Consider the following 12,395-nt stretch of genomic DNA (forward strand, 5'->3'; position numbering starts at 1 on the left):
CTTTAATGGTCCGGAATAAATTGGATTAATTTGCTCCTCTACGCCCTTTTTGAGGAATGTATTGTCGGACTTAAATCAACATCTGAAGAGGTGAGATCGCTCCTTTTTTCCCCTATTTTTGCTGGCGGGATTGCACCATTACACAATAAATATTCACAGTGAAAATATTTTGTAAGCGCGTTTCATGAACCAAGTTATAGGATTTGTTGACAACTCGCATCACAATGAGAAGATCATTGGCACTATTGGTGTTAAGAATCAGACCATTTCATAAATGAATATTTTGCTGTAGAGCTGTAGTGTTTGTACAATTGCATGTTTTTGCTTCACTATTACTGTCACTATTCTGCTTCTTGCATTACTACTGTGAACTAACACTGAACATAATAATAATAATAATAATAATAATAATATCCAAGCTCGTGTTTCACTCTCACTAGTGCTCTGTAAGGCTTTTTCCTGGTGATATCCTGGTGATATTCGTTACACTTCTACCCGGTGTGAAGCACTCACAGTCATGTGGTTGTGACGTCATCGTAAACAAATCCGTTCTACTCATCCAGACGACTTCACAACAGCAACGTTGCCAGATCTTTCCACTCTGGAACCCGTTCTCAAAAAGATTGCGTTTTGGGCACCCAAAACGCCGGTGCCGTGTGGACGCCAGGCCTAAACGATAAGCAATTGTATCGGAGTCACCTGAATCCGTTGCCGTGTGGACAGGGCCTTAGAATCACCAGTTAACCTAACCTGCATGTCTTTGGACTGTGGGGGAAACCAGAGCACCCGGAGGAAACCCACGCGGACACGGGGAGAACATGCAAACTCCGCGCTGAAAGGCTGTACCCGGACCTTCTTGCTGTGAGGCGACAGCGCTAACCACTACACCACCATGCCGCCCGAATCCGTGTGATTCTTTAACAAATAGGTCCTGAATAAGATCAAATCTGTCCTTTTATTTTCTGTAAAATCCGAGCTAGAATTTTCTTGCCTGATACCAATACTGTAGTGCACCTCTTATGCAAGCACAGGGCTTCACAATGAAATTAGAAATGCTACTCTACTATGCAGCAGCTCTGATCATGCAAATGGCCTAGACACACTGTCCAACGTTTTGCCTTTTCAAAAAGAAAGTAATATGGCAACAAACCAAAGAACAATTAAAATGTTAACTGAAATAAGGGGGTAATGATGCACTTCGATTACAATTCAATTTGATTCATGATGGTGGTTTTTTTTTTTTTTTTACTTCAGAACTTGATAAAATTCCATTTTATTTTAAATGAAGAAAAATTTACTAAAAAGACTTTCTGAATCATAAATTATGCAAAATATGCATTTTGTCTGTACAAATTTTAAAAAGTACTAACAGAGGGTTAACATAGCAAAGAAAATGTTTAATGCCAGCTTAAATTAAATTTTTTTTTTACAAAATGTTTGAGCTGCAAGTGATCACGTTTATTAATAAAAATGCACATACTGTGCCCTGGTACACATGTAATGTGTGACGCATGAGATGCAATGTCTGCATATAACACCCTTGCATCTTTTCAGATACAGAAGTATAAATCAGCCCCAACACTCCATACGGAAAGCCATTTCCATCTAATGCTGCTTTTCCACTACAAACGCGGCTGAGTCGGGCTGAGCCGTGCCGTACTGAGTCGGGCTGAGCGGGGCTGTTGGAGTTGCATTTCGACTACAACCGCGCTGAACCGTGCTGGCTGGAAGTGGGTGGACACATTGGGTGGAGTTAGCGAAAGTGGGTGGACGTCAGGTGATGTCGTTAAGCAGCGCAAACAGTGACATCAGTGAGCTTTTAAGCGGTAGTCTCACGACCCGAATAGTAAACAATAAACATGGAGGACATGGAGTCGTTAGTGTTGCTGGTCTTGGTGCTGTGGCTTGTTGTCACCGACAACGCAAACAGATACTGGCAAGAGCGTATAGATGAGGCGAGGCGCATAAGGCTTCAGAAATTCTCGTAATTCGTAATTATTCTTCTTCCGGGTTTGCGGTGTTTACAGATCCCAGCGTGCTCGCGGGGCATGTGTGGGCATGTGAGGACACTCCTCCTCACCAATCAGTGCACAGGGGAGTGTCTGCTCACGCCCCCAGCCTCACTCGGCACGGTTTGGCTCGCTTCAGCCCCACTCCAAAACGGTGCGAGTTTTAGGGGCTAAGCAGGGCTGAAGCGAGCTGAGTCGTGCTGGTTTTTGGTAGTCGAAACGCGAGCCGTGTCGGGCTGAAGTGAGCTGAAAAAGGGTAGTGGAAAAGGGCCATTAGATAACCGACAGACACTATTGAGACTCTCCCTCTTTTCCAGATTCTAGGCAGTCAGATTCAGCAATTTGGAAATGCACAGCAATGGCAAGATCACACATCACCTCAAAGTGGCATTAATACCAAAAGAACACACAAATTATTCACAACACCTAGCCTTAGTTGGCTGTTATAATAGCTAGTGAATAAAACGTGCTTGCTCAAAATCTGGACCACACAGGACAGAGATCAAACATATCCTTGCAAGTAGTCAAAATGTGCAAGGATTGCAGACCTTTTCCTTTATGACCCTCCAACCCACAATGTGCTTTCATTTCTGTTTTTGAGGATATTCTGATCCCAATGACAAACGTCAGAAAATCCCAGGCTACTTCTAAAAAGGACCTTCTTAGGTGAAACACACTTCAAAGGAATATGGATATGCAATAGATATGACAACAGGTCTTTCTAGTGTACATACCAGGAATTAACTTCCAATTAATTTAACAGGATAGTACCAAAATCAAACACAGAGCACTGTCACTTTAAGAGCACAGCCTGCTGAACGTGAGACCCAGCTGTATCACAACATAACGCATGCACCTTATCTGTTCTGGCCTGAACTGGCAGAATGAAAGCATTTCCTCTCCTCTGCCATTCCATAGGGCCCATTAATTGGAGAGATAATCTACTTGATCTCCACACAATGAGCGATTCATTGAGCCTCTCGTGCACAGCTTGAATAACTGCCAAGGGTAGATAATGTTTAAAAAAAAAACCACACACTAGATAAAAATCATCTTTCTACCAGTTGACATCATGACACAAAATTACAAACCATTATTAGTGCTGAGTCAGATCAAGAGTATTGCTGGGGATATAATAATTAAAAATAAACAAAAACACCACACACAGATGCAGAAAGCTCTCACCTAAACAGCAACAAGACTGAAATTATTAAAAAAAAAAAAAGTCAGTGCAGGCATGTAGAAATGGATAAACATACACGTTTGGCCCTTGTTGTGCAACTGTGATTCATCAGAGGAGAGATGAGTCAGTCAACATACAGGTTTAATTTAAGACAAATTGCATTCTTCACATAATGTGCACCTTTAATTGTGTAACAGCTGAAGGCATAAGTGCAGCACATTGGGATAATACGCAGAAAACGTGTCCATTAAACAATCTGTGGCCACATGAAATTATCCTATAGGACTGAGGTAATCTCCCTGTGTTTGTTTATTAATCTTGTATCAACCCTGTGTCACTTCCGCAGCACCTTACTCAGAAACACGATGCTTCGGGCAGGCAGTTATTCACTTCCTGTTTAGCCATTCACACCTAAAATTACAACACACAAGCTTCCTCTCACGTTTTGTTAAAGTGAGCAAACCCATCCCAAAAGAAAGGAATCATCTGTAAAATAAACATGCATATGACTAAAACAACTAAAATCCAACACCACCCTGTCCACATTTAGCACACCTTCAATGAAAGACAGACACCAGAGTATTGTATTATTTAACAAGCAAGTCATCTGTGGTATTGTGGTACTGTGCAAATACTGCCTTTACAAGCTTTCTTTAGTTATTGAACACAAAATACTGGCGTAAAAAAGCTGGACTAACTTTGAGAATGCAATGCAGTTGTTTTTAGTTAGTGGTGGCTCAATGATTAAGGCTTTGGGTTACTGATCAGTAGGTCAGAGTTCAATCCCCAGCACCACTGTTGGGCCCTTGAGCCATCTCTGCTCCTGGGGTGTTGCATCATGGATGACCCTGCACTCTGACCCCAAGCTAGGATATGCAAAGAAAAGAAATTTTGCTGTGCTGTAAAATGACAAACACTGACCGGTGAAATGAATTACACTGATTATGTTCCTACAGTGGCACCTGTCAAGGGGTGGGATATATTAGGTAGCAAGAGAACAGTCAGATCTCTAAGTTGATGTAATGGAAGCAGGAAAAATGGGCAAGCGTAAGGATCTGAGCGACTTCGACAAGGGCCAAATTGTGATGGCTCTGAACATCTCCGAAATGGCACATCTTATGGGGTGTTCCCGGTATGCAGTGGTGAGTACCTACCAAAAGTTGTCCAAGGACGGACAACCGGTGAACTAGCTACAGGGTCATGAGCGTTGAAGGCTCACTGATTCGCATAGGACACGAAGGCTAGGCCATATGGTCCAGTCCCACAGAAGAGCTTCTGTAGCACAAACCGCTGAAAAAAAGTTAATGCTGCCTAAAACAGAAAGTTTGTGCTACAGTAGCTCTTATGTGGGATTGAACCATATGCGCTAGCCTTTGTGCCCCATGTGAATCAATGAGCCTTTGACGCCCATGACCCGGCCACCGGTTCACTGGTTGTCCTTCCTTGGAGCACTTTTACCAAGTACTAGCCACTGCATACCGGGAACACCCTATAAGATGCGTCATTTTGGAGACGCTCAGACCCAGTCATCTAGCTATCACAATTTGGCCCTTGTCAAAGTCGCTCAGATCCTTACGCTTGCCCATTTTTCCTGCTTCCAACACATCAACTTCAAGAACTGACTGTTCTCTTGCTGCCTAATATATCCCACCCCTTGACAGGTGCCACTGTAACAACAATCAATGTAATTCGCTTCACCTGTCAGTGTTTTTGATTGGTGAATATATGACAAATAAAGGCTTCTTCTACACAGGCAACCCTAGCATTCTATGAAATATTAAGCATGATGACTTTAATTGAGGGTGGCAATGTTAACATGAAATTTAAGCTTTGGAACCCAATCTGTTTGAGAAAAGTGTACAGATAGAGATGGGAGACACCTGGACAGACCGAAGGACTAAAGTGCTGCTGCACTATTCTCTCTAAAAATAGAGACGAAGCATGAAGTGCTAAATCCCACTGGTCCGCCATCAGTACGGAGTCAACATGTGTGTCATGTAGAAAGTTAAGTGAAATAGATCAACATGTTAAAGGACATGGGACATGAAACATAAATGCACGCTATATCAGTTTCTTTCCATTAAAAATATGAAATAATTGCATCAACAAATACAAAATTATCTATTAAATTCAGCAAAATTGTTATATTCGTGATGATTATATGGCATTTCTGCTCGAGCTCCGATATGCATATTTTACAACCGGAAGAGCCACTGTCACGTGATCATACGTCACAAAAACTTTCGGGTACAGCACAAGCGGGTAGATGAATATGGAGAAGTGTGAATCGTGATGATGACGAATGCGACAAAATAGTTTTTGTGTCTTGGATGACAAGAAAATTGTTTCGTTTTTAGTGTTTAACGTACATTGAACATCATGGTGTATTGCGACCTCCCAGTCAGTCAGACGCGCTGTTACTCCTGTTAGCAATGTAGCTAGGCTCAGCATGGCCAATGGTATTTTTTGGGGCTGTAGTTAGATGCGACCAAACTCTTCCACGTTTTTCCTGTTTACATAGGTTTATATGACCAGTGACATGAAACAAAGTTCAGTTACACAAATTGAAACGTGGCGATTTTCTATGTTATGGAAAGTCCACACTATAATGACAGGCGTACTAACACCTTCTGCGCGCTTCGACAGCGCATTGATACCTTCACTCGGAGTTGTACCATTATTTTTTAGACAGGGCGGACGGACCAGGGCATTCGCCCGACGAGGAGCGCTCTTGGCTGGCTTGGGAGGCAGACGGCAGCCCCTCCTGGAAGTGTGGTTTTACCATGGGCCTCATGCGGTAAGGATTAGTATTATAATTTTGGGTGTATCAATTATTGATTATGGCGGCACGGTGGTGTAGTGGTTAGCGCTGTCGCCTCACAGCAAGAAGGTCTGGGTTCGAGCCCCGTGGCCGGCAAGGGCCTTTCTGTGTGGAGTTTGCATGTTCTCCCCGTGTCCGCGTGGGTTTCCTCCGGGTGCTCCGGTTTCCCCCACAGTCCAAAGACATGCAGGTTAGGTTAACTGGTGACTCTAAATTGACCGTAGGTGTGAATGTGAGTGTGAATGGTTGTCTGTGTCTATGTGTCAGCCCTGTGATGACCTGGCGACTTGTCCAGGGTGTACCCCGCCTTTCGCCCGTAGTCAGCTGGGATAGGCTCCAGCTTGCCTGCGACCCTGTAGAACAGGATAAAGCGGCTAGAGATAATGAGAGAGAGAGAGAGAGAGAGAGAGAGAGAATTATTGATTATCATAATTCTGACTCGTTTCGCCATTTTGAACGTTTTCATCTCGGACTCTGGAAGCATTGTATCTCAATCAATATCGAAAAATATCAGCAAAAAAAAAAAATAGCTTGCAATGGACTTTAGCTAGATCTATGATGAACTTTCAGTGTATGATACAAAAATAATACTTCTTTCAACAGATCATTAGCCTTTGAGCAGAATTGTTTTTAACTTACCAGGAAGTGTTATTGAGCCGACCGCTTTCAGTTTCATGGGGATTGAATGAACTCTCACTCTCAGAATCATCTGACCCGTCAGAGTAAAGACAAGATCTATGTTCATGTGAATTTCCAGCTATCGGTTCGAATTGATAGGGTCTAACTTCACATCTCTGTGAAACATCGGGAATGTCACTGTCGATGGTGTCCATTTCGGTAACCTGTTTACATTAGATACCCAAGCGCTGGCTCCTTGAAAAGTTTTTGTGCCGTCACAGGTCACGTGACCGCTTAGCTAATTAACGAATCATTGTTTTATGCTCATGTATAAAAAAGTTGAATAATGTGATGATTTTCACATTTTTGACGCCCTGCAGTGATTTAGATGGCATTTCTTATGTCCTTTATACATAATTATACCCAGAAAAAAATCCATGTCCCGTGTCCTTTAATGAAAAAGAGTTTGTCAATTTTGTTATAAGAAATTTTGAACGCCACATAATACTATACATTAAATTACCTTATACATAATGATATGCAAGTCACTGAGGCTGGGTCTTACAACAAAACTATAAAAAGACACATACTGCCACTTAAGAGTACAACCTGAAAACATCTGGAAATTGACAGGCTTGCTGAAAAACATTAAGCTGTAACATTTTGCCATATTAGGCTACTGATATGGGTTAATAATGTTTGATAAGTTTCTTAGTTTAGGCTAACAATATAAGAGTTAAGATACAGCAGGTAGGTAATTTGAGTAATGCCAATTATCTATAAAAATAGATTTTTAAAAAGTTTACTGCAACTATACATGTACATGAGGTTTACTTTTGAATGCAAGAAGTCTTAAAACATCAGCCTATATAGAGCAACAACGATTAAATCTTCTGTATCATCAGAAAGTTCAAACTGGTAAAACACTAATCTCTGCAATCCTCAAGGCTATTAGAGCTTGTAAGGATGTGTGTGCAAAGCCAAAGAACTGCATCAGTTAGCACTTGGGCACAGTTGCTTGCAATAAATTGATGCAGGCTGTGTTTCTCTTTTCTTTCTTATTAAATGATACATCAGCTAAGAACACATCAACATGTAAATATTGTAACAGCACAAACTAAATTTAAATTAAAAAAAAGCAGCAAGCAAGCATTCATTATTATCGTGCAGTAGAATTTGCAGGTAGGCATCATGATAAACAATCAAACTAGCATCACAGTTTGAGAGTTTCATCTAACTGAAAATGTGTCACTTACCCATCATCATCTCCATCTACAGGCAAGTTCTTCAGCAGACTGGCTGAGGCAGTTAAGGCACTGACTCCACCACTCTCCTCAGCAGCTAAAGAGGTGCCACTTTGTGAGGCACTTTCACCAGTTGCTAACTTGGGAAGTGTAAGCAGGGACGGGTGCTGGGTTAGAAGGCGTTGAGCATCCTCCATTAGCGAGGGAAGGGTGGCATAAAGGGCACTGACAGCAGGCTGGGCCCCACCATCCTTGGAGCCATTCTGGACCAAGCTGCCCTGAGGATCACTCTGGATGCTGAGAGGCACATTAGATGTGGGCAAACTTGAAGTAACAGGGACAAACTGGGCTCCTATGCCTTGGCTGCTGTGAGGCGTCTGCTGCTCCACAGAGAGCTGTGTTGAGAGTTGTGGCCCTTTTGGAGGCGGCTGTACAACTCCAGGCCCTGTAGACTGTACCAGCTGCGGCATCTGCTGGGGTTGCAGTTTACCTTGAGTAACTGACTGAGCCACAGAGGCAGGCATGTTGCCCACAGGTGGCTGAGTGGCTGGCATCACCTGCCCATTGCCAGTTAAGGTTACAGGGGTCATGGAGGTTGGCAGGTGGGGCAGGGCTTGTGTTGATCCAGAAGCTGCAACCTGGATTATCTGCTGAGACTGGGCGAAATCAGCTGGCCGGCTACCTCCTTGGCTTAGCGAGGCGACATGCACGGGAGCTACCTGGGCTGCTGCAGCTGGCTGTGGAGCAGGAGGGTAGGCCATTTGCTGCTGAGTGACTCCAGACACATTCTGAGCTGGAGTCAGCTTTACTGTCTGAGCATACGTCAGTTGCTGTGCAGGCACGGCAGGAGATGGGTGGCCAGTTGTTGTCTGCAAGCCTCCTGTGTTGACAGGAGCCTGCTGCTGATTGCTACCTGGCACTGGAGTGGCAGTGTTGGCCCTCTTGTGTGGATGCATCTGAGGCTTGGAGACATTAGCAGGCATGGAGTACTCTGGCATGTGAACAGGTGGTGGAAAGCTCTGCTGTACAGCTGAAGAGCCACCAACATCCCCACTGGTTACACCTTCAGAGTAGTGGCTTAGAGTGCTGACTGAGCTGACACTAGCAGTCTCTCTCTCCGAGCTGTCAGGTACAAACTGGCGGATGCTCTCCACTGTTCGGGTGCTAGGCGCATTTTCGGAGGATCCAGAACCGTCTTTATCATAATACTCTGTGCAGGTCCATCTACCTTTCTTGAACGGCTCTGAAGTAGAGTCCAATTTAACTACTCGGAAACGTGAGCTGGTGGTATGAGGAGCAGGCATTGGGGTCTGTTGAGGCTGAGCATTTGAGGCAGGGGCAGCAGAAGGTGGTTGAATGTCAGTGACACCCACATGACTTCCACTTGATGACCCAATAACAGCAGAAGCAGCAGTGCCAGTAGGTATAGTGATGCCACTACTTACACTGCTGCTTTGCTGACGCATTAAGTTTACATTTTGGTTATTAGTATTATTCAAGCCAGCGGACAGAGCTAGACTGCTACTGTTTGTATTTATACCACCCAAACCAGGCACACTGGAGTTTAAATTATTAACATTGCTTGTTAAGGGCTTAACACTAACTGTAGCACCTGATGCTGCAGAAGCCATTCCAGCAGACATTCCTGGGGGAGCAGCAATCAAGGGCTGACCAACACTGACTGTGCCAACAGTGGAATTATCCACCAGTCCTCCCACATTTGAAGGCATTTTCTGGTCTATGATTGGTAAAGCTCCAGGGTTTGGTGTGACAGTAGACATGACTACATTACCAAGTGGGATGCCAGCTTGTGTCCCACCTGAAGTTGATGAAGCCGAATGAGTACCACCAGAGGGAGCAGAGTGAAGCTGATGGTGGTGGTGGTGGTGATGAGTATGATGGTGATGGTGAACTGCACCATTAACCATTGTGCCGTGTGTCTGGGGGAGTAACGGTGGTTGGTTTGGGGACACAGCTCCTGGGGTTTCTGCATCATGGAGGTTGTTTAGAGTGTCTTCCGAAGAGCTCCTCTCAGGTCCTGCCGCATCATTAGCCCGGGACAAGGACACATCCAAAATTTCAGAAGAGGAAAGGTCTTCTGTATGGGATTCATCCAAGTCATCACAACTCTCGGTGTCTTCTGTAATGCTGTTATTTGTGCTGACAGAGATCTGCGCCGGGGTAACACTAGTGATCTGAAAGCCACTCTTCTTTTTTATCTGTGCGCCTGATGAGGGCACACCTGGGGGCAAAAGCGAGGACTGCGAGTGGATGTTGAGGCTGTGAGGAGGAGGAGGAGGGTGCTGAGTCCCGAGTGAGGACGCGACAGTGGGCAGGGGTTGAATCAGCGCTGAAGGTTTATAGTCGTCTGATGGAATCATGTTGCTGCTAAGGCTGACACCCGCCGGTGATGGAGTCAACGCAGAGGAAGGTCCACCGGCACTGTTAGCGGTGGCCCGTCTGGGACAATTGGCCGCCTGCGCCATTTTTCGAGCGCTCGCTGAATCTGCTGCCAACTCAGGGTGATGCATTTCTACGGGTGGTCTCTGGCAGAGTTGTAAATACAGACTAGAAGAACTGCCGTGTTGACAGGCCCTTTATAACAAGAGTTTCACCTCGCCCAAGTAGTTTCCACATACAACTAAATGTTCGCTTTCACAAACAGCCAGGATCCGATAATTCCACTTTGGTTCTGTCTGTTTTAACAATGTCCACGGCCAGGTCGCGCGCTAATATGCTAGCGGGCTGGCTAAGTTAAAAACAGTCGTCGTTGAGTAATGCTAGCTCACAAATGTAGCCAACAGCGTTTTGTTGGGCTGTTTATCGGATACGTGTGTTAGAAGCTCGTCAATTTAACATGCCTCGTCTGTTATTTTTGCCTAAATAATAGCGACAGTAAGAATTAAACGTCGCAATTAATTAATATCAGACAACGCGAGCTACAACTGCATACATCGACACTATATTCTATCAGTTACAGCTAACAGACTGCAAGTCGCATTTTGAATATAATGTTATATGAAGCGAAAAATCATACAACCCCTCGACGATGGCAGGTCGGCAGACTGGATTCACGTAAGTTAACGATATCGCAAGACTTGTTTATTCCATTTCTCCGCCTCTTTGTTTTAATCCAGCGTTTAGTTATACCAGTTGCTATCTTCTTCCCCAGCTATCGCCTTGTAATGTAGCTGTGCTAGTGCTAGCCGCCTGTGACGAGACCGAAAGGGGGAGGAGAACTTGGTAACATGGCGACCGCGCATGTCCGTTTACAGCGCTACCGGCCAGACATAAAGCCAGTCTGAAGTGAAGGCTGAATCCTGATTAGACTCCATACTTCTTTCACAAGTGCACTACACGGGGCCTGTTATAATGGCTTCTACACTCGATGTAGTCTACTACGTGTTAGAAAGCAAGGTATTTGGGATTCAGCCATAGGCGGAACGGAGGAAACAGAGAAAGTATCACTATCAAATATAGCCATGAGACCTGGGGGGGGAAAAAACCCACAACATAAACCAAAGTATCAACCGAAATAAGAGAAGTGTCTTTTCTGTAAGCACTGGGGTAATGTGCAGCCATGACAATGAGCATAACTGAACCTTTTCGCAATTCATATTTCGATGTGAGGTGAAGGTAGTGCGTGAGCAGGGAGCTGTATGGATCTCGGGGCGTTGGTCTCTTGTCTCTTGGCCATTTCTGATCAATGGTACTGAAAGCCCTTTTATGAGGTTTGCTCTGGTTTAGGCGCTCTTTAAACATACTTTAAAGAGTCTTAAGCAGAAATCATTGACTTATCAGACTTTTTGCTGCCAGAAACCTAATAAAGTGTAATAAAAAAATTAATAAATGAACAAAAACCACCCTTAATCTCCCTCAGTATAACAATAATAATGTATCTGTTCAATTTAGTAAACAGATTATTCATAAATTATTGTTTATTTTTTCCTGAACTTTGCACTCTACTACTATTTTTAAACAAAGGGTGATGCACTTTGTAGGATTTTAAAAAATGTAGAAACATTTAATTTTAGGGAAAATTTGCTCTTTTAGTATTTGTCCAGGGCGGCATGGTGGTGTAGTGGTTAGCGCTGTCGCCTCACAGCAAGAAGGTCCTGGGTTCGAGCCCCGGGGCCTTTCTGTGTGGAGTTTGCATGTTCTCCCCGTGTCCGCGTGGGTTTCCTCCGGGTGCTCCGGTTTCCCCCACAGTCCAAAGACATGCAGGTTAGGTTAACTGGTGACTGTAAATTGACCGTAGGTGTGAATGTGAGTGTGAATGGTTGTCTGTGTCTATGTGTCAGCCCTGTGATGACCTGGCGACTTGTCCAGGGTGTACCCCGCCTTTCGCCCGTAGTCAGCTGGGATAGGCTCCAGCTTGCCTGCGACCCTGTAGAAGGATAAAGCGGCTAGAGATAATGAGATGAGATGAGTATTTGTCCAGATGGTTTCTTTTAAAAAGAAGCCCACTTGGGCGGCACGGTGGTGTAGCGGTTAGCACGGTCGCCTCACAGCAAGAAGGT

The 12,395-nt window shown here is 44.4% G+C and overlaps 1 protein-coding gene across 1 annotated transcript in view; it reads right to left on the minus strand.

Moving 5' to 3' along the window:
* tsc22d1 (TSC22 domain family, member 1) overlaps positions 1–11,656 on the minus strand; it is a 68,016-nt gene extending 56,360 nt beyond the window's left edge. Inside the window, 3 exon segments of the mRNA XM_060929910.1 lie at positions 7,888–10,411; positions 10,414–10,485; positions 10,488–11,656. Of these exon segments, the coding sequence (XP_060785893.1) occupies positions 7,888–10,411; positions 10,414–10,485; positions 10,488–10,512 (2,621 nt within the window). The 5' untranslated portion in view covers positions 10,513–11,656.
* Between the last annotated feature and the right edge of the window lie 739 nt (positions 11,657–12,395).

Source organism: Neoarius graeffei, chromosome 9 (genome assembly GCF_027579695.1).
Source record: "Neoarius graeffei isolate fNeoGra1 chromosome 9, fNeoGra1.pri, whole genome shotgun sequence".
NCBI classification, from domain to species: domain Eukaryota; kingdom Metazoa; phylum Chordata; class Actinopteri; order Siluriformes; family Ariidae; genus Neoarius; species Neoarius graeffei.